This window comes from Canis lupus, chromosome 7, assembly GCF_003254725.2.
Source record: "Canis lupus dingo isolate Sandy chromosome 7, ASM325472v2, whole genome shotgun sequence".
NCBI classification, from domain to species: Eukaryota; Metazoa; Chordata; class Mammalia; order Carnivora; family Canidae; genus Canis; species Canis lupus.
In genome coordinates, this window is record NC_064249.1 from 24,602,361 (window position 1) to 24,625,991 (window position 23,631).

Sequence of the window (23,631 nt, forward strand, 5' to 3'; positions counted from 1 at the left end):
ATCATAATATACTCAATCTATCTGTGCACAGACCTATCTTAACCTAGGCTACACTCATCAAGGGTATGAATGCATTTCATCTACATAGCCCTAGAAACCACAGAAAGCCTGGCCCGTAAAAGCTGCCCAATAAAGAGTTACTGGATGAATAAATGAATTAATAGGTGAATGAGACTAATACTTGCCTTGCAGTCTTGATTATAACAGACGGTCATTAGGAATGGTTTTTAGAGAACATCATTTGACTTTATGGTATACTTGAATATGCATAATCACTAAATAATAAATCATAATCCCTAGAAAGTCAAGTTTTAGGATTCAAATATTCCATGACATTCACCAACCAGAAAAAAAAAAACATGAAAGACAAGTCTGCACTTCATATTTCTAAAAAGGTTCCTTCTCAGTTTTGTCAGCTGTTATTCACATCACGTGCTCTTGTGAAAATTATGTGACTGGAAGTACTCTAACACACGTATTAACAAAGAAATATGGGACGTCTGAATGGCTCAGCAGTTGAGCGTCTGCCTTTGGCTCAGGTTGTGATTCCGGGGTTCTGGGATCGAGTTCCACATCGGGCTCCCCACAGGGAGCCTGCTTCTCCCTCTGCCTATGTTTCTGCCTCTATGTGTATGTCTCTCATGAATAAATAAATAAAAACTTTTTTTAAAAAAAAGTATAAATATAGGGACACCTGGGTGGCTCAGCAGTTAGGCATCTGCCTTCAGCTCAGAGCATGATCCTGGAGTTCTGGGATGGAGTCCCATGTCGGGCTCCCTGCATGGAGACTGCTTTTCTCTCTGCCTGTGTTTCTGCTTCTCTCTCTGTGTCTCATTAATAAATAAATAAAATCTTTTTTAAAAATAATTAAAAAGATAAAGTAGAAATATAAACTGACACCAATATCCTTACTCCTGCTATCATGTTCATGATGTAATATCATATTGGTAAAAATAGTGCTTATCTTGAATACTTACTATATGCCAAGCACATTATCATCATATTTAATTCCTATAACAATTCCAGTAGGTATTCCCATTATCCTTGCTTTATAAATGATGAAACTGAGGCTTAGAAAGTTGGAATAACTTTTCAAGATCATATATTAATATGTGGAAGGGGTGAGACTCAAATCTAGATCAATCTAGTATATACAGCGTATAGGTTTATTGATATAAGAAAAGATACATTTGGAAAAACCAAGAATTCAAGTGGTGGGGAGAAATGGCTTGTGATGATGTTATTTCTGAAAGCTTATCAATTAAAAAACTTGTTTTTATTTTAACAGTGCAAAATATGAATGTTATAAATTAGATCACTTCTACAAAAGAGCACAGAACCATGATCCAATATTTACCATAATAATCAGCAGATTTTATGGATAAATTATACCAGACATGTCATGTAATTACTGAAATTACATATACAGGGGTGCCTGGTTAGGCATCTGACTCTTGGTTTCAGCTCAGGTCATGATCTCAGGGTTGTGAGACAGAGCCCTGCATTGGGCTCCACGCTCAGCACGAAGTATGCTTAAGATTCTCTCTTCCTCTCTTTCCCTCTCTGCCCCTCCCCCAGATCATCTAAAACAAACTAATTAATTAATTAATTAATTAATTAATTAAGAAATTACACATACAGTTCTGTAAAACAACATAAAATTCAAGTTGCCCCCAAACACACCAAACTTCCCCCATGTCAAATGGTTGCTAATATGTGAAAGTGTAATCATTACTGAATGGCTCCTCGAGCTAGATATTAAGATTGAATCCTCAGTTCAGGTGCTTTAAATTCTGTCTGAGATCCCATAGGGGAAATAGGGTCACAATCCTCTACTGTCTTTTCAGATCACCTCAAAATTATGAAGAATGCTAATTTCATAGGAATAACAAGAAATAACAACTGCAAGCAATAAAGAACTTAAGATTTCAGGAATATGTGGTACAAGTCTGCCACTGATCCCAAAACAGTGCTGATGCCCTCAGCCTTTAGTAGAAGTCATGCAGCAGCAGACAATGGCTGAAACCTCAGGCCACCTTAGGTCAGTCTGTGTAGTGGTGCCTGGGTGGCTCAGTCAGTTGAGCAACTGACTTTGTTCGGCTCAGATCATAACCTCAGGGTTCTGGGATCGTCTGCATTGGGCTACAAGTTCAGCAGGGAGTCTGCTTCTCTGTCTCCCTCTCCTTCATCTCTCTCACCCCACTAGTGTTCTCTCTCTCTCAAATAAGTAAATATTTTTTTAAAAAAAGGATAGACTGTGTAACATCTTAGAAGTTAGATGTTTTAGAACTGTTCTAGCACTGATTCTATAAAGTACTGCTTAGATGTTTTCTACCACTCGTAGGGTTTATACATGTTTCCCGATATAAACTGAGTAATAAATAAACCAAATTATAAATTTCATTTCCATACAATGAACAGTATAAAGCAAAGAAAAGGGATAGTACTGCTTTTATTTCTTTAGCCTTTTACTGTCTTATTATCTTTATTTCTTTAGCCTTTATTATCTTTATTAACAATGAGAAAAATACAGAAGTTTTTCCTTCCAAAGGATCTTTAAAAGACAAAATGTAGGAATACCCTATCCCTTTCATTTCTCTTTTAAAGAGTTTTCTACTTTATGGTATCAAAAATTGATTCTGCTATTTAGTGATTATATCTCTTTTTCCTCAATGGTAAAAATGAGAATTACAACACTGAAGTGGTCAGGCTGACATGGGAAGAACATAAGACAGCACTAGACATAATGCCCATAACTCCATAATACCCATGCACTCCAGTAATTCCCTCAGCAAGTGTTTTCTACCATTAGCTAGAGAGAAGTACTAGTGTTGAATGCTAAGATTACAGCAGTAAGCAATATCCAGACACAATCCTCGCTGAGAATTTATAGTCTAGATCTCCCTTGAGTCACACTGCACTTCCCACAACCTAACCATGGCAGGACCTTTGACAACTCTGTGTCTTTATGCTTGGCACTGCCTTAGCCTAAATATATCCTCCTATTTGTTGCTCCTAGACAAAGTTGGCTGCTCCACTCTGCTCCCTTAATTCTTCGCTCATAATTTATTACGGCACTTATCATGTTATCATCGTATCTCTACTTTCTTGACTGCCTCCCCCCATTGGACTGTTAACTCCTACAAGGCTAGGTATAAGTGTTACTCTCTTTACACCTCTAAGTACCTAACATAGTGTCACACATAAAAGACATCTTAATGTTTGATCATTAAAGAATGAATTAGTTACACAAATAGATAACAGAGTATTACACATGTTGTTTTCCTTTTTTCTCTTCTTTTCTCAGTTGGATGTCCTGAAACCTGCATAGACCTCAAGAACCCATAGTAATCTCCATTTTTCCCATAGTACTTTTCTGTGCCACTCATTTAAGCATACACTGCTTTATAATTTTCCTCATTCCCTAATGTTTACCATGTATGTATTAGGTATGCTCTGAGTGCTTTATGTGAATTATCTAACTGAATCCTCCCAACAATTCCATAAGATACAGATTAAGACCATTATACAAATGAGGGAATTGAGAGTGAAGATAGTTGAGGAACTTGTCCAAGGTTACAAACCTAGTAGGCAGCAGAACTTGAAATCTGAACCCAAGGTCTCCCTCCACAGTGAGAGCCAACATTTCCTCCAAAGGAGGAGCTACCACTTTTACAAAGACAAGTTGTATCTGAAAACTCCTTTTGATGCTAGCAATGGAGTCAACATAACTCTCCATAATTTAGATCTAACACCTTTATTAACTGGTCCTGCTTGTCTTTGGCATCAGATTATGGTTATCAGTTAGCCTGCAACCTTTGTCCTGGTTCATCTTCTGTTGAATCTAGTCTAAAGCTTTTCATCCTTTTAGAATTTTTGGTCCCATTACATTTCCTACCAGTCAAAAAGATTTATAAAGCTTTATTTTCTGTAAATTACATTATAAAAACAAGAGCAGAGAGTATGATTATTCCACACTGTACTCCCAACCTCTTCTCTATTCAATATTACTCTCTAGCCTTGAGCTACAAGATTCAGGGTGATTCAATCTACACACCCCACTGCCATTGCAAAACTATGCCAGTAATTCCTAGTGATTCCTACTCTACTCTTTGGAAAAAAACAATGGAAGCTAGTATACCAAGACCTGATGCTCAAATTAACCCAATGCTTACAGCTGTCTCCAACTAGATAAGACTCCTGGGAAAAAGATGCTGCTTCATACTTAACTTTACACACGCCTTAACACAACATAAGGCTTATAGTTTAGGGGAAGAAAAAAAATATATATATAACTATGGCAGGTGAGAAACCTGAATTCTGAAAATTATAAAACACCAATGAAAGAAATTCAAGATGAGGCAAAAAAAAGACATTCCATATTTCCAGGTTAGAAGAACAAATATTGTTAAAACGTCTACTCTACCCAAAGTCAGCTACACATTTAATGCAATCCTTATCAAAATACCAATAGCATTTTTCACAGAACTGAAACAAACAATCCTAAAATTTGTATGGAAACACAGTACATCTCGAATTGCCAAAGGAATCTTGAAAAAGAAAACAAAACTGGAGGTATCACAGTTCCAGATTTCAAGTAATATTACAAAGGAGTAGTAATTAAAACAGTATGGTATGACATAAAAATAGACACAGATCAGTGGGACAGAAAAGAAAACCCAGAGGTGGGATGCCTCAGTGGTTTAGCAGTTTAGCATCTGCCTTTGGCTCAGAGCATGATCCCAGAGTTCTGGGATTGAGTCCGCATCGGGCTCCCTGCGAGGAGCCTGCTTCTCCCTCTGCTTATGTCTCTGACTTCTCTCTGATGTCTCTCATGAATAAATAAATAAAATCTTTAAAAAAATTTAATGAAAAAGAAAGAAAACCCAGAAGTAAATGCACAAGTATATGGTCAATAAGGAGGAATAAATACACAATGGGAAAAAAGATGGTCTCTTCAACAAATGGTATAGGGAATATTGGACAGCAACATGAAAAAGAATGAAACTGAACCACTTTCTTTCACAAAATAAGCACAATATACAAAAGTAAACTCTAAATGGACTAAAGACCTAAATGTGACACCTGAAACCATAAAAATCTTTGAAGAGAACACAGGCAGTAATTTCTCTGACATTGAACATAGCAACATTTTTCTAGATATGTCTCCTGAGGCAAGGAAAATAAAAACAAAAATACCATATTGGGACTATATCAAAATAAAAAGCTTCTGCAAGGTGAAGGAACAATCACCGAAACTGAAAGGCAATCTACAGAATGAGAGAAGAGATTTGCAAATGACATATCCAATAAAGGGTTACTATCCAAAATGTATAAAGAAATGATATAAGTCAACACCCAAAAAATAAATAATTCAATTAAAAATGAGAAGACATGAATAGACATTTCTCCAAAGAAATACATACAGACAGCCAGTAGACACATGAAAAGATGATCAACATCACTTATCATCAGGGAAATGCAAAGCAAAACTACAATGAGGTAGCACCTCACACCTGTCAAAAAGCTAAAATCATCAACACAAGAAACAAAAGATGTTGTTGAGGATGTGGAGAAAAAGAAACTCTCTTGCACTGTTGGTGGGAATGCATACTGGTGTGGCCACTGTGTAAAACAGTATGGAGGTTCCTCAGAAAGTTAAAAATAGAACTCCTCTATGATCCAGGAGTCACACTACTGGGTATTTACTCAAAAAATACAAAAACACTAATTCAAAGGGTTACATGTACCCCCATGTTTACTGCAGCATCATTTACAATAGCTGAACAACAGAAGCAGGCGAAGTGTCCATCAACAGATAAAGAAAGAAGATATGGGGGGGATATATATTTAGCCATAAAAAAGAATGAAATCTTGCATTTTCAACGACATGGATAGTGTTAGACAGTATAATGCTAAGTGCTGAAACAGATACTATCCAATAAAACCACACTAGGATAGCCTCCTCATCTGAGGCAATGTTTGATGTGGTAGTATAATGGAGTCACAAAATCAAATACATTTGAGGGCCATTCAAGGATTATAATATGTGAAGAACAGAAAATAAATAATGAATAGTAAGTCTATGGTCAAACAGAAAGTACAAGCTTGAATCACATACATATACTATTCTTTGATGTACTGATGGTTACACAAAGCATGTTATAGCTAGATTCAGTCTGCTGGCTATAAGCCACCATACCTGAAAAGAATGCTTCAGAATGTGATTTGTTGCTTCTAATTCTGGACTATTACACCACTACTAAAGAATAAATGATAAACAGACTACTTTTTCTTTCTTTCTTTTCTTTCACTTTCTTCTTAAAGATTTTATTTTTAAGCAACCCGTATACCCAACATGGGGCTCAAAGTCACAACCCCAAGATCAAGGGTTGCATGCTCCACCAACCAAGCCAGTGAGGCGCCCCAACAGACTACTTTTTCATAAAAGCCAAATCTTAGGTAAGTTTTCTGTAAATACTTCACATTCCTTCCCTACATAATCATAGGTCTTTGGTAGGGTTTTTATAAAGTAACTATTTGTTCAAGATGAACCATTTTGTTAACTGATATGGAATATTGCCATTTCCTTGATAAGACATGAAAAATTAACTAGACCAAAAGAAGACACTACCAACTGCTGACCCATGACCAACAACTACCAAATACTAGAAGCACTTCTTACTGGGTGTTCATGTTCTTTCTACCAAGCAGCTTGTAAACTTATATGTATTCACCACCAAAGTACATACACACACTCTTGGCTACAGGCACTTGCTATCTAATTTCTACCCTTAAACATAGAAAACGGACAAAACTATTTTTTAAGATACTGACATTCATGTTTTATTATCTTTTATTAGAAGGAAGACAAGGAAACTAAATATACTATTGTATACTCTCACAGAAATGTTATAACTTGAGAGCTTGAATAAAGGAACATTATCAGAGCCACACATTTCTATACTGTTTGTATGAAAATGTTGTTTTTGATAAACTACACAATTTTTTAACAATAGGAATTGAAACATCATGTAATCATCAATGTATAAACTGAATGTGAAAATATTTATGATATTTTCTTAAATTCTACATTGTTAGTCAATCTCGAGTAGCAATTTTTAAACATTTGCCATTCTAAAATAAACTATGAAACTTAATTTTTATAATAAATTATTCCATAACAGATCTCAACTTTTGCCTCTATTAACAGGCAACTGTAGCAGAGAAAGGTAGGTGTCTACCCAATATTTACTTTCTCTTTTCATCCTTGTTAATAAGCCCATATTTCAGTGGGTAGAGAAGAGAAGCAATGTGCCCATCTTAAAAATAAAAATATAAAAAATTCCCAACTTTCCAGGAAGATACTAGCCACATAACAGAATTCTGGCCAAAAAGATTTAGTAAAAGTTATTGTTTAAGATTTAAGAGAAAGCCCTTTAAAAGGGCAACAGACAGGACACCAGGGTGGCTCCAACTGTTGAGCATCTGACTCTTGGTTTCGGCTCAGGTTGTGATCTCGTGGGTCTTGATCTCATGGGTCATGACAGCGAGTTCCAGGTCAGGCTCTACACTCAGTGCAGAGTCTGCTTGGGATTCTTTTCCTCTTTTTCTCCATTCCCTTCTGCCCCTACGCCTGCTCATGTGCATGTGGTCTCTCTCTCTAAAATAAATAAATGGATCTTTAAAAAGAAAAAGGCAACAGAATTGGTACAGCTATGCCAAAAAGAGGCCTAGCCTCAGTACAGGCTTATGGGAGATAACCTCTGAACTCCTGGAATGTTCCAAACGACAGGAAAGTCTTTTTTTCATTCATGGTGGGCACCTCAACCATATCTGATAGGTTATGCTGAGGAGGCAACTCCTGGTAGGCCTTGACAAGTTTATGTTAAAAAGAAGACTCAGCATGAAGGCTAGCCAAGCCAAAAAAAAACCAACCATGTGATTAGAGATGTTGATCCAGACGATATCAGCCCAACTTCAGGGGAGGGGAGAAGAGAGCTAAACATTGAGTTCAACCAGATGAGTGATGATTCAATCAATCATGCCAATGTAATGAAACCCCAATACAAATTCTGGAATCCACAGCTTGGTGAGCTTCCTGCGTTGGTGATTTTCTAAGTGTGTACTACTATACATTGATCCAGGAAGGATAATGTGTCCCTGAGGATGATGCAAGATTCATATCTAAAACCCTCTCAGTCTCAGATTCTGCCCTATATATCCTTTCCTTTGACTGGTTCTACACACCTATAATCATGAGTATAACATTTTGCTATACTCCTAGAAGGTATCTACAGGGACCTTCAAGTTTGTAGATAAGCTAGTATGACATAGGAGTGGCTCTGGGGACCCATAAACTTGCAGGTGGTGTCAGAAGTTCTGTGCAGACTTGCAATCTGGAGGACTGATGCCTTAAAGTTCAGTTTGACTGACTGTCTCTGTCTTCCTTCTTTTCTGAATACAACACCAGACGCAGAGCAGCCATCTTGTGCCAACAAGCTGACAAGCATGTGCCAAGTACATCAGACAAGAGTTCAGTCAGGGAAAGAGAACCTGCTCTAAGTATTTCAAAAGAGATTTAACTTAAGAATTTAGGTTCTTAAGCACTGGAAGAGCTAGAAGAGCAGAAGATGGGGACACGACTGCAAGCTTTTAAGTTTGCTGTAACTATAGTCCAGAGAATGAGGGGATTACTCTTGCTCCTCAAGTTAGGAAACTGCAGGAAACAGAAACTACAGAACAAAGGTAGGTGATTCAGAATGGAATGCCTAAAGGCAGATGCAAAGCCTCACAACTGGAAAAGCCCAGGCATCTGTTTACTACTGCCATAAAAAAATAATACGGGTCTTGTCTCCCTCCAGTCTTCACATGCAGTAAGTAAATCACAGCCAAATCCCAAAGTAAAAGAGAGTCTGAAAATATTCTATTCAATGAAAACATTTTTTGTCATTCTGTCTCTTGATCTTAAACTCCTTCCTGCAATTGTATACTCTAAATTACCATGGTGCTTGGTACATATGGGAAGGCTTTTATCATATATATGACATACACTGTACTGTTGGGAGTTCATAAATAACATTGTGAAGACTATTCTTTATTTTTCTCCCAAAGTCTGAAATCCTAAAAGGTATGAATTTTAGAAGCCTCTTAGTAGAGAAAGGGATATAGCAGTAGCTGCTATTCTATAAACAGCCATCAAAAGTATACAGTTTGTTATTTATATAAAAAAATGATCTGACACCCAGAGTTATGGTCTCTGGACACTTTTTCTCAGATACTCCCATTAATAAAAACTTTTCTGGGCATAAACTTCCAATACATGTATATTTATTTTATTAATTTTTCTTATGTAAAAGTGCTACTATACTAATAGATCCTATAAAGCATAGACATAGATAGGATATAAATAAGATAAAAACAATGAAAAACTTATGCTGTACAAAAATATTCAATATTGAATGAATCATTTAAAAATATTTTATTTTGTGCAATTTTTCTATTGAAATAAACTTCACATAACATAAAATTCACTATTCTAGAGTATACAATTCAGTGTTTTTTAGTATATTCACAATATTATATAATCATCACCACTATGAAATTCCAGAACATTTCCATCACCCCAAAAAGCAACCCTGTATCTGTTAGCAGTCACTCCCAATTCTATCCTCCAGCCATCAGCAGCCATTAATTTACTTTCTGCCTCTATGCATTTGCCTATTCTAAACATTTCATGTAAACAGGATCATACAATATGAGTTATTTTAAAATGTTCATTTAGCAGTTTATGAAACAATTTGAAACTTATTTCAAAATCAGTTTTCTTGATTCACGGTTTTAATCATTATCAATATCTGAAAAAGACTTATAGAAATCCAGAGACCCAAATAGGGGAGCATCATTTTTTTTTTTTCAGTCCCATCCATCAATCACTTTATTGAAATCTGGTTAAGAAATCATTTTCTCAAATGAAATTTTTTTTCTTAAAAAAAAAAAGATTTTATTTTTTTAAGTAATCTCTGTACCCAATATGGGGCTCAAGCTCATAACCCCAAGATCAAGAGTCACATGTTCTACTGAGTCAGCCAAGCACCCATTCAAATGAATTCTTATCAGTAAACCAGAAAGTGTTTTATTTTTATATTTTTAACAATCAGTCCCAAATTTTCTGTAATTACTTGTACAAGTTTTAAACATATTTGAAATTTTGGATTCCAGGTTTTTAAGTTAAGAAGATGCAAGTGTTTTATAATAACACATGTAGCATTCAGTGTGACAAAATCACGTAGTGATGTTTAAATTACCAAACATTTCAGGTGTCCTTCTCTATAACATGAGTTTACTTCCAGAAGTAGTTGCTTTGCCATCCCTTATCAGAACATTAATTCTTACTTGAAGGGACAGACTAGTATGTTTTGGGGTTTGTTTGTTTAGTATCTTGATATATAACATCCTGTGATAACAATCTCTTTAAATCACTTATATACCCTGTGGTATTAAAGGTAAAACTAGACAATTTTTAAACTCATGTAATTGAGTATGCAAATTGCAAGAAAATTCTAATATTATGAAAGTACATACATGAGTAGGAACACCACGGTTATTCTTTCCTAAGGTGTGGCAAGCCCCTTCTTGCCTCAGATCACTCTTGAATCACATGGGACAAGTGGTCATTGGACCCAACAACGTACTGAGACCTCAGTACCATGGCACAGCAAATACTAGTATAACTCAATATCCTTTGTGTTGCAATTTTAAAAATACAAGTGGAACTTTAGATATATACACACACATATGTGGATACACACAAGTGGATCACTGCAGAAAACACTAATCATAAAAAATTATAAACTTTTTTTAAAGAAAATCTGAATTTAGCAGTGGGTAAATTTAGGTAATCAGAAAATATTTGTGGAAGGGAAGTAGGCACAGAGAGAAAGAAGAGGAGAAAGAATTAGAGGGGCTAAAGACTGAAAAGTTGATAAATCCTGAGGAACAAAGTCTTGGTTATCAAAAAATCTCATTTATGAATAGAGATTTTTAAATCCATGACTTAGAGTATGTTACAAAATTAAGAGGCAAGACCTAGGAGGAGACGCTAGGCCTGAGGATTACCCTTATATATGCTCTGCAATCATTTCTTTGGACATAAGCACAGGTATTTACATTGGAACCAGGGGCTCCTGACAGAATAAGAGTCTGAACAACTATCTACATCATTTACATGTATGGTTACATAAGCACAGAGGGCCTTTTAATTTCATTTTAAGTTAATCTGATTTTAAAATTATACTAGAGTACAATTATATGGTATACAAATATAACTGTATATAAATCTTATACAATAAGGTTAATTGAAAACGCCTGAAATATAAATATCTTTCACTTCAACAACAAAAAAAATGAAAGTGAAGTCACTGTTTTATACTATCCAACAAGTGCTCAGAACAAAAGGCAGAACCATTCACTGCACAACACCAACAGTTTTTAAAGAAGTTTAAAACATTTATGACTTATTGCAGCTATGAAAACAGTATTTAATATGCTGTCCAATGAGAAGAATATGAAAAAAGCTTCCTACCTTTGTGATAAGAAGGCGATATCTATCCAGCATTGCCTGGTTGTCATGGCAACCTGCTAATAACTGCCATACCTCTGCCCTCAGTGCTTCAGGGACTCCACTCTTCACTAGAGTGGACAGCCCCTTTGGTCGTGCACCAAGGTTACTGTGCCTAAGAAAACAAGAAAACAAACCATTCATACTCCCTTCACCACTACTGAACTGCTGCTGTTATGGAAAGCACATTAATAAATTTACATAAAAATGTAAGCCTGGGTTGAGGGAAAAACTGGGGAGGAGAGCATGAGATACAACAGTAGCTCGGTGATATCCTGGAACTTATGAACTTATTCATCATAATGAGTGCGTTAATTATATATTTCTTGGAAGCATTTCAAGGCGTAAAAAGAACCATCTGAATCCCCTGACATGAACATAGGACAAGCTGGTTAATGACATGAGAATGATAAGGAATAGGGGAATGGGAAGCTGAAAGTGGATCACAGACTTATCATGTCTTGACTATACCCCTACATCCTGACCCAAAGTACTCCCTTAAATGAAGGACCTAGACCTTTCCCTCAAAACTTATACAACATATACAATTCCACTTTTCTAGGAGAATAGCACAGACTTATTAACCATACCCATTTCCAAGGTTGTTTAGAAATAAAACACAGGCAAGTATTTTTTGCCATTAAGTCAATGATGACATGGTAAGTATATGACTACAATAATCTGCACAACTTAACAAGAAGTTGACTTGCAGTTCCCAGTCTTGTGAGTATAAATTCCATTCCTCAACATTTTCCTGGTGCCTAACTTGAACCTGGGAGCTGTCTTTTATGTCTCTTTGCTCAGATTTTACGTCTACTTGTATTTGTTACCCAGTTTTATACGCTTAGAGCTGACCCTGGTATTACCACCTGGACTCCAAACATTGATGATGTACTCTGGTTTGATCCAACATTCAGGCTTTGGTTTCCAGATTTAGCCCTAAAAGTCAGAGAATCAATATGTCTATTTTCTAAAATTGCCCTCTCATCTACTTCATCAACTTTCTCTAGCTTATATACACTCTTCCATCTCCAGCCCAGATCTCAGTTTTGGCAGACCTTTCTTCTGAAAATATGTTCCATTCCTTTCCCATTCAGTCATCATCTGGCCATTTTGGAAGAACTGTTGTACTTTCCATAACTCAAAAGCTCAAGTAAACTCATCCCATTAATATTTTTTAAAAAACCATCAAGTTTTTATCTATTCTACTTTCTTTCAGCCTCAACTTTTATATTGTTGAGTTAGAGAATCTAAACTGCCCATACTGATTAGCTTGGAGTAAAATTAAATAAAAGGAGGGAGGTCTTATGTGATTTAAGATGCTGTTGCACATTAGGGACCAAAGTTATGCTGGTAAGTGAAAAAAAGCAAGTTTCAAAACAGCATATATGGTATAATTTTAAATATACATTCTCTCTCCCTCTCTCAAAATTTTATATATAGTATTATTTTAAATACATATTCATTCTCTTTCTCCTTCCCTCTCTTGCTCCTCTTTTTCTCTAACACATACTATTTTGAAACCTGATTTCAACCTGCATAGGAAAAGAATACAGAAGAATATACTCCAAAATATGTGTGTAATAGAATTAAGAGGAAAATAATTTCTTTTATTTTCCTATGCTGTTTGAAATATTTACAATGATTTACAACTTAAATTTACAATTAATTTACAACTTAAATTCTTTTATAATCACACACCAAAAAAGTCATATCAATTCTTTAAATTTCTTTCATGTTTTTAAAGTATAAGTTTAATTTGTAAAAATAAAGCTAAATATGCTTCACAAAATGTGGTAAGATATTCTCAAGAAGACTTACACCTGAGCAAACTATGTGACACGTGTAACCTCTTTTCAACTGCCTCTTCTTCACCAGCCAACTGAGTTTAAGATTAGTAAAAGAATATTATGTCACAAAAGAGCCAGGATAAGTCATATAAAATGATCTTTTTCACAATTTATTTGGTTCTGATTATACTTTTGAATAGAAAAAAATACATGTGGCTTGAGGGTAGCTGAGTTTCTATCCTCTTAGGGTAAAAAACTGAGTTAACTAAAAACACGAGTATATAAAGGTCATTTTCTCTGAAATTAAATGCAAAATATTCTGAATTTTAAGTCTCATATAAGGGAATAGCAAAGTAATTAAATATATCACATGCTACACGTTATATAGAGATCACTACGCTATCACTTTTTACTACCACAGCTATTAAAACTCCAATACAGGGTAGCCCGGGTGGCTCAGCGGTTTAGCGCCGCCTTCAGCCCAGGGCCTGATCCTGCAGATCCGGGATCGAGTCGGGCTCCCTGCATGGAGCCTGCTTCTCCCTCTGCCTGTGTCTCTGCCTCTCTCTCTCTCTCTGTGTCTCTCATGAATAAATAAATAAAATCTTTCAAAAAATAAAACTCCAATACATACCTCTCATGTAAGAAAAACCTTTCCTCAACCTCACATAACCCTCTGGCTATCATACTGTCTCCTACCTTGCAAGAAATTTCTCAAGAGTTGTTAGAGTCATTATCTCTCTTTCCTCCTCTCCCACTCATTCCTCAATTCAGCTCAACATGGCTTCTTCATCTCTCCTTAGTTTTCACTGAAGTAATACATGACCTCTCTCCATGCCACTAAGTTCAAGGGTCATTTTTCAATCCTTTCACACTATGGACCACTTTGTTTCCTTTGGCTTCAATGACAAAGCCCTCTCCCTTCCCCTTCCCAGACCCCACTGCTGTTGCTTCTCCTCTGTGAACCTCCCAAGTGCTCTGAGTGTTCTCTCTACACTTTTCTCAGTGATCGACTTCTTATGGCATTCTTGTCTCTGAGCGTTTTCACGCATACACATGTCTTTGGAGCTCCAGAGGCTCAAAGGCACTTCAAAATCAACATGTCCAAATCTCAATCCATATTTTCTTCCTAAACCTTGTTCTCCAGGGTACCTCACCTCAATGATTGTCATCACAATCTATTCAAATTGGAAACCTGGGAGTTGACATTACTCTCTGCCCTATAGTAAACCATCAACAAACCTAATGTATTTTTTCCCAACTTTTCCAAATTCCATGCACTTCTCTCTATCTCCACTGCCACCAATTTTATTCAACCTGGACCTCGCAACAATTTGCTAACATTCACTTGTCCTTCTATGATATATTTCCAATACTGCTGGCAAATAGCTTCACTGAATATTATGTTGGCTCAGATCATTTTGTATAATGATTTATATGATTTTATATTTGGAATATATTTTCCTACACATGCATACACACACCCCTAATGATATTTTACCACAATATGATTCAACTCAATCAATGTTCAGTTTCTAGCTTACCCTCAGCCATCTATCTATCCAAGCATTATGAAAAAAAAATATTTTCTCCTATTTAAAAACCTAGGCTCTATTTATCTTCATAGACTGACATTTAAAAAGAACTAGGTCATTCATAACACTACATGATTAACAGCTTTAATTTACTGATTACCCTGGTAATGATACAGTAATTATATTGCATACAGCACCCTAATACTTAAGGAGCACAAAGGGATAGTAAGCTAAATACTACTAGTATACATCTATGACCAGTGAGGACCCAAAGGAAACAGCAATTTATGGATACAATCATTGCTTTCAATATTTCTGATAAAACTGCCTATTAATAACTACATATGACTCAAAGACAACCTACAGAATGGGAGAAGATATTTGCAAATGACATATCAGATAAAGGGCTAGTTTCCAAGATCTATAAAGAACTTATTAAACTCAACACCAAAGAAACAAACAATCCAATCATGAAATGGGCAAAAGACATGAACAGAAATCTCACAGAGGAAGACATAGACATGGCCAACATGCATATGAGAAAATGCTCTGCATCACTTGCCATCAGGGAAATACAAATCAAAACTACAATGAGATACCACCTCACACCAGTGAGAATGGGGAAAATTAACAAGGCAGGAAACAACAAATGTTGGAGAGGATGCGGAGAAAAGGGAACCCTCTTACACTGTTGGTGGGAATGTGAACTGGTGCAGCCACTCTGGAAAACTGTGTGGAGGTTCCTCAAACAGTTAAAAATATACCTGCCCTACGACCCAGCAATTGCACTGTTGGGGATTTACCCCAAAGATACAAATGCAATGAAACGCCGGGACACCTGCACCCCGATGTTTCTAGCAGCAATGGCCACTATAGCCAAACTGTGGAAGGAGCCTCGGTGTCCAACGAAAGATGAATGGATAAAGAAGATGTGGTTTATGTATACAATGGAATATTACTCAGCTATTAGAAATGACAAATACCCACCATTTGCTTCAACGTGGATGGAACTGGAGGGTATTATGCTGAGTGAAGTAAGTCAGTCGGAGAAGGACAAACATTATATGTTCTCATTCATTTGGGGAATATAAATAATAGTGAAAGGGAAAATAAGGGAAGGGAGAAGAAATGTGTGGGAAATATCAGAAAGGGAGACAGAACGTAAAGACTGCTAACTCTGGGAAACGAACTAGGGGTGGTAGAAGGGGAGGAGGGCGGGGGGTGGGAGTGAATGGGTGACGGGCACTGGGTGTTATTCTGTATGTTAGTAAATTGAACACCAATAAAAAAATAATAATAATAACTACATATGACCACTGTTTTAATAAAACATTAACTGCAGCTATCAAGAGATCTAGAAATAAGCAACTAGTTATTACATGTGCTGAACCATGCACTGGAAACAAGAGATATATAATTATTTAAAAAGTCATACATGTAGAAGATATATAGTTAGGAGGTAGTTTCTAATACATAAATATAAACTCCACAAGTGCAAGAATCTCCGTCTTCTTTACTCTTGCACCCCAAGTATTTAGAACAGTGCCTAGCACATAGAAGGCATTCAATATATTTTAGACAAATGAGTGAACAGATTTATAAAATTAAATTAGTATGATCAACTACTAAGGCTAAGCAAAAAAAAAAAAAAGAACGCTTTTTTAAAAGTAAACATTCTCACTGATTTTAATAAGATCATAGAGCTGCCATGTATTCATCTAGTTACCTTCAAAAGAGGCATCTTTCTTGAAACTACCTAAGCATATGAGGACTTTTTCTATTTCCAAACCTGTTCAGAGAGAATTTCAAAGGGAAAGTATCACTTCTAACAGAAACAGCAGAGAAATCAAGAGATGAGAAGAAAAGCCACTGAATGACACTGAGTGGTCACTGATGGAATTAGGGCAATTTTGACAGAAGGGAGGTAGAAGTAGGTGGCTGGGAGACAGGAGAACGTGAGGGCAGCAGCTTGACCCATTTTAAAACATTCTCTCAGGAAGAGGAACAGCTAGAACTGAAACTAAAAGACAAGAGGATATCTAAATATGTAAACCGAGGTGTTACTTAAACAAGCTACACTAAGAAAAATTTCAAGAGGGGTGCCTAGTAGCTCAGTTGGTTAAGCATCTGCCTTCGGCTCAGGTCATGATCCCAGGGTCCCCTGCTCAGCAGGGAATGCGCTTCTCCTTCTCTCTCTGCCCCTCCCTGACCCACCCCACAACTCCACTCCCCCTCTCTCACATAAAGTCTTTAAAAAAAAGAAAAAGAAAAAAAAACTTCAAGAAAAAAGACAGATTAAAGGTCATTCTGAAGATTAAGAGCACATACTGGCATGGAGGGAGAGCAAGATTTTTTCTCAGTTGAAAAAAATGAAACATTATATGTTAATGTGAAAAGGAAGAAAGCTATAAATATTCCTGCTTAGTGATTCTAATCTTTCAGGTTGATTCTGAGCTTATATTTTATTTTGTTCTCCAAGCAGTTTGTTGATGCTTGGTTAGGCTGAGAGACCACACTTGCCCACTTTAGAAAGTATAGCCATGAAGAACACATCAAAGTGCCTACTAAATATGTATCAATTTTCTGATATACTAATAAAAGAGAATGAAAAGTTTGAAGATGGTTTGATTCAATAAACCAATACCTAATTTTTACCTCAGATGTTCCTTAATTTTTCTGGTTAGGAAATCTTCCTTTTACAAAATCTGACCTTTATACCTAAGTTTTCAGAGTCGGCACTCTGTTTTTCCAGTTTTCAAAAATCTCAAAAGCTTCCACACAATTTCAGAACCAGAAGCAGGTATCCAGAAGTAGTTCCGCCCAATTCCTTAAAATTCCCTAAATAATTTAATATTCAAGTCATCTGTACTACTATTATAAATATATTTAACATGTAACAGAAATCTTGCTACCATTTGCCAGCAAGGATTTTCCAAGTCTTCCCATCACAGATGTCTCCTCTCTTCCTCTCTCCCCGCCCCTGGCTCTCTTCCCTAATTCTAGCTCATTCACTTTTTTCTTACAATTATTTCTTCAAGACACTTCAAGTACAGTCTCATATAACAGACACCCACTACTGTATTTTTTACACTACTGTTTTTAGCTTTCTTTCCATTACTATCTTTATTTCTTTCTGATAATTTCAAATTAGTGTTAAATTTTTTCCCTTTACATCTTTCTAGTGGTATATTTAATTAACTGAATTCTGATTTTATCTATAAAGGTTTCACTTTATTTCAATATAGTGACCTACCTGTTGTAAAGTAAGTTCAAAATACTTTCAACTATATTTTAGTTAAAAGTTTATTAAGAATACAGTCTCCTCACTTTAAAGAAAAATGTCCCCCAAGCAAAACTGTAGTACTTTACACAACAGGTGCTTTACCTAATAAATCACAAAAATAACTTCATGTAAGTACCTAACTAGTATTGCTAAGACTCACTGAAAGCTTCTAAATATAAAGAACACTAATGTTTTAAAAAGATATTCCAGGGATGCCTGGGTTGCTCAGTGGTTAAGCACCTGCCTTTGGCTCAGGGCGTGATCCTGGAGTCCTGGGATCAAGGCCCACATCAAGTCCTACATAAGACTCCCTGCAGGGAGCCTGCTTCTCCCTCTGCCTATGTCTCTGTCTCTGTGTCTCTCATGAATAAATAAATAAAATCTTTAAAAAATAAAAATAAAAAAGATATTCCAAGAGCAATTAAAACTTATCAATCTTTGTATAACAGATATAAACTTCTCTCAATTAGACAAAGTTTACCCTTTTTATACATATGAATTATAATGACACAACTGCAATAATGAGCCAAATAAAAACATTTGATTTGTAGAAGATGCAGCAAGTTCTGTAAAAGTCAAAAAATCAGTTATATTAGTTGTTTAAAATAGTTTCCTTGCGTAGTGATCCAAAGGGGCACCTGTACCCTAATGTTTATAGCAATGTCCACAATAGCCAAACTATGGAAAGAGCCCAGATGTTCATCGACAGATGAATGGATAAAGATGTGGTATACAAATACAATGAAATATTACTCAGCTATCAAAAAAAAATCTTACCATTTTACAACAATGTGGATGGAACTAGAGGGTAATATGATATGCAAAATAAGTCAATCAGAGAAAGACAAATTATCACACGATTTCATTCAAATGTGAAATTTCAGAAACAAAACAGAGGATCATAGGGGAAGGGAGGGAAAAATAAAGATAAAATCAGAGAGGAAGACAAACCATAAGAGACTCTTAACTATAGGAAACAAATTGAGGGTCGCTGGAGGGGAAGATGAGTGAGGGGATGAAGTAACTGAGCAATGGGCATTAAAGAGGGCATATGATGTAATGAGCACTGAGTGTTTCATGCAATTGATGAATCATTGAACTCTCCTCTCAAACTAATAATACATTATACATTAATTGAATTCAAATAAAATTTTAAAAAATAAAAGCTTCCTCAGATTCCTTCAATAAACTTCTTGAAGTCGGGATCCCTGGGTGGCGCAGCGGTTTGGCGCCTGCCTTTGGCCCAAGGCGCGATCCTGGAGACCCGGGATCGAATCCCACATCGGGCTTCCGGTGCATGGAGCCTGCTCCTCCCTCTGCCTGTGTCTCTGCCTCTCTCTCTCTCTCTCTGTGACTATCATAAATAAATAAAAATTTTTTAAAAAATTTCTTGAAGTCCACTACTAAAAATATAATTTAGAAAGTTTTCTTTTTCTTAAAAAAAAATGTACATTGAATTATAGCTGAGAAGCTCTATCAATTCTACCTCAAAAGCCTTTCCCCATTTGGAACCTTCTCTGCCTATAAGGCCCATGAGTTTGTAAGATCTCATCAACTCATGCCTCCAACCAGTTTCTCTATTTACAGTTTCTTCCTAAATAATAAAAAGCACCATAGCACTTTTAGCTTTAAAATATTTGTTGAGGATCATCTTTACTGTGTTGATAACTACTGAAGTTAGATGGTGGGCAAATGAGGTTTTACTCTTTATTATTTTCTCACTTTTGCATATTTATAACATCACAATTATGATGAAATATTTATATACCTCTGTAAGATGGCTAATTCCATAGAGGCAAGAATCATCTCCTATTCATCTTTATTTTTTAAAAGATATTATTTATTTATTCATGAGAGAAACAGAGAGAAAGGCAGAGACACAGGCAGAGGGAGAAGCAGGCTCCTTGTAGGGAGCCCAATGCGGGACTCGATTCCGGACTGGGATCATGCCCTGAGCGGAAGACAGACACTCAACTGCTGAGCCACCCAAGCATCCCTCCTATTCATCTTTAAACCTGCAAAGTCTAGTACAGGTCCCAAAAGAGTAGATGAATTTTTTTCAGTTAGATGAAATCATCAAGTAACTTGTCATTTTATAGGGAAAAAAAGCAAAATGGTAAAGAAACATGAAACAATATCAGTTTGTAAAAATGGTCTGTTATGATTATGCATTGCTATCTTTTTTTATTATAAACCTCAAAGGTAGGACTATGTCTTTATTTATCTCCTAGAGCCTAGGATGATGCTTCATAAACGTATGTTCCAATCAAGTTATATATCTTGAATTTTATAAACACAGCAAAGCTCTCAATTTGCTATTTATTTAGTCATCAAAGTAATTTGTGTTCCTGCCATTCTCATGGTTTTTCTTTAAATTCATACTAGAAGGCTGGCAAGGGAATCAATTTTCCTAATTTATTCTCTCTCTCTCTCTCTCTCTCTCTCTCTCATTAAAACTTCTATAAAAACTAATCCAAGGCACCTGGGGAAGTTCAGTCAATTAAGCATCTGCCTTCAGCTCAGGTCGTGATCTCAAGGTCCCAGAATCAAGGCCCACAGTGGGCTCCCCGCTCAGCAGCAAGTCTGTTCCTCCCTCTTCCATTCCCTCTGTGATCTCTCTCTCTCTCTCTCTCAAATAAATAAATAAAATCTTTAGATAAATAAATAAATACTAATCCAGTAACCTAACCTGCCCACATTACAGAAATGGCACCTGTCCACTGGTTAAAAAAGTTCTGGCTCTGGAGCCATACTACCTAGATTCAAATCCTGACATGGTCTTTTACTCACTGCATGATTGTGGGCAAATTACTCACTGGCTCTAGAGCAAATTACCTATTGGGGATCTTGAGCAAGTTATTCACTGCCATTATCTGCTTGTATTTTTATACTAGCTCCCTAACATAGCTACACCTCAGTTTCTCATCTCTGAAATAAAGATAATAATAATCCCTACCTTAGAGGGTTGCTGTGGTAACTAGAATAAGACAGCTAAAGTGCTCAGGCACTTTACCTGGCACACAGTAAGTAGATTAAGTCAGCTATTTGTAGCCATGCCCCACCATTCCTCTTGTTACAATGAACTATCTCTGCTCCTAAATACAACTCCTCCATTAGTCAAGAAATCTTATTACCTATTCAATGACTTCTCCTGCAACTAGTCCTCTCCCTCTGGCATTATCAAATTTTCTCTCCTGATTATTTCCAAAAACATATCACATGTTAAATTGACCATCTTCATTTTTAGAATAACCGCTCAGTCCACATGTATTTCCTAACTTGTCCCTATTTATCATCCTTCTATAGCAAAACTACTCTGAAGAGTTCTCTACACCTGCTGATTATCTTAGATACAGTCTAATCAAGCTTTCATTCTTACCTTGAGAGATTCTCATCAGGGTCATCAGTGACATCTGAAAAGCTGGATCAAGTAAAATTCTTAGGCTTACTCTGACTTGACCTATCAGCAACTGATCATTCCCTTCTTGACAGATTTAATTCCTTTGATTTCTATCTTGTTTCTTCTCCTAGCTTCATAGGCTGCGTTTTCTTGGACTTCTTTGCATGATCCTCATCTCTTCAACCTCCAAACACTAGAGCAGACAAGAGCCTGGTCCCTGGAAGACTTCTCTATTCACTTCCTAAGTAATCTTACCCATTCTAACAGCCTTAAAAATCATCTATACACCAATGGCTCCCAAACTCCTACTTTCATCCTTACCTTTCCCTTGAACTCAATCTTACATGTAACTGACTAAAGGACACATTTATTTTGATGTATACAAGGCATCTCAACATCTCCAAAATCTTAATTTAATCCTCCAAAGGTGTTCTTCTTCCTCTTATCTTTCATATTTAAGTAAATGGAAGACCTAGTCGTTTAAGCCAAAAACTTTGGCAACATTGGTCAGTTATTTTTCTCAGGCCACACAGGAAACACAAGCAAATTCTATAAGCTCTGTCTTAAATTGGGAATCTGATCACATGTCACTTTTTCCTATTAACTTGGCATAAGACATTATCGTCTCTCTCTTGGTTTATTTACAATAGCCTCTAACTATTCTGCCTGCTTCTGTCTTTGCTTTCTTATGATGTTTTTCACTTCAGAGCCAGAAAGATGCTTTTAAAATGCTTAAGTCAAACACCTCACCATAACATGACATGAACAAGACACAAAGCAGTCATAATTGTCATATGAAAATGAATCTACTGGGGCACCTGGGTGGCTCATTGGCTGAGTGTCTGCCTTTGGCTCAGATCAAGATCGCAGAGTCCTAGGATTGAGCCCTGCATCAGGCTCCCCCTCTGCCCATGTCTCTGCCTCTCTCTCTCTGCGTCTCTCATGAATAAATAAAAATATTTTTAAAAGAGAATCTACTTATAATTAACAAGTATATCAATTTAATTTAAAAATTACACAAGAAAAAAATAATCAAGTACAAAATGTAACTATGTAAAATTTTCATAGACTTGAAGGGACAGAGATCTGTATTTCAGGAATTTTCATTCACAAATATATTCAATAGGGATGCCTAGGTGGCTCACTGGTTCAGTGTCTGCCTTCGGCTCAGGGCATGATCCTGGAGTCCGAGGATCGAGTCCCACACGGGGCTCCCCATGGGGAGCCTGCTTCTCCCTCTGTCTATGTCTCTGCCTCACTCTCTGTGTCTCTCATGAATAAATAAATAAAATCTTGAAAAAAAAATACATTCAATAAATATTTGTTGTGCACCACTACATTCCAGGCACGGTGATAAGGGCTTTTAAGACAATAGTAACTTTGAGGAGGTCATGTGCATTTGTGACATAACTTTGAAGAGTTAGAATAGACAGTGATTCCTACAATAAATACTACAAATCAAAGTAAAGAGAGAGGAGGAATATGAATACAAGGGATAATGAAGGCACTGCCCTAAGAAAAGCATGCACTTCAAAGAGCTACTCTACATATAGGCCATAAATTTCATTCCTGTTTTTCTTTTTGTTTCCCATTTCCTTCCTTCATTCATATTTATTACTTGTTCTGATGTGTTCTGTGTGCTACACAATATGAAATAAGCATTTGGTCTCTTTTTCTTCTTTTGTTTTCTGATGTAGTAGTAGCACATTGTGCTTCAACAACTAAAATGCTCAGGATTAATACTCTGGGTTTTTAGGATTTTAAAATTCAACCTTGTTCTGTGAGCTTTGACAAATTCATATAGGTGTGTGGTCATCACTGTAACCAAAACATAGGACAGTTCAAAAATTCTCCTCTGCTCTCTTGTAGTCAACATCACCCACCACAATCAATTCTTGGAAGCTATGGATAAATTTTCTATCATGATAGTTTTGGCTTTTCTAGAATCTTAAAAAAGTGAAAGTATAGTATTAAGCGATTCAAATCTGATATATTTTACTTAA

The 23,631-nt window shown here is 36.3% G+C and overlaps 1 protein-coding gene across 7 annotated transcripts in view; it reads right to left on the reverse strand.

Annotated features, from left to right (window-relative positions):
- Positions 1-23,631, reverse strand: part of RABGAP1L (RAB GTPase activating protein 1 like) — a 729,489-nt gene that overhangs the window by 497,809 nt on the left and 208,049 nt on the right. For all 7 annotated transcript variants that reach the window (XM_049112262.1, XM_049112263.1, XM_025430245.3 and 4 more), the window contains one exon: positions 11,585-11,735. In XM_049112262.1, coding sequence (XP_048968219.1) covers positions 11,585-11,735 — 151 coding nt within the window. The remainder of the gene's footprint in view (positions 1-11,584; positions 11,736-23,631) is intronic.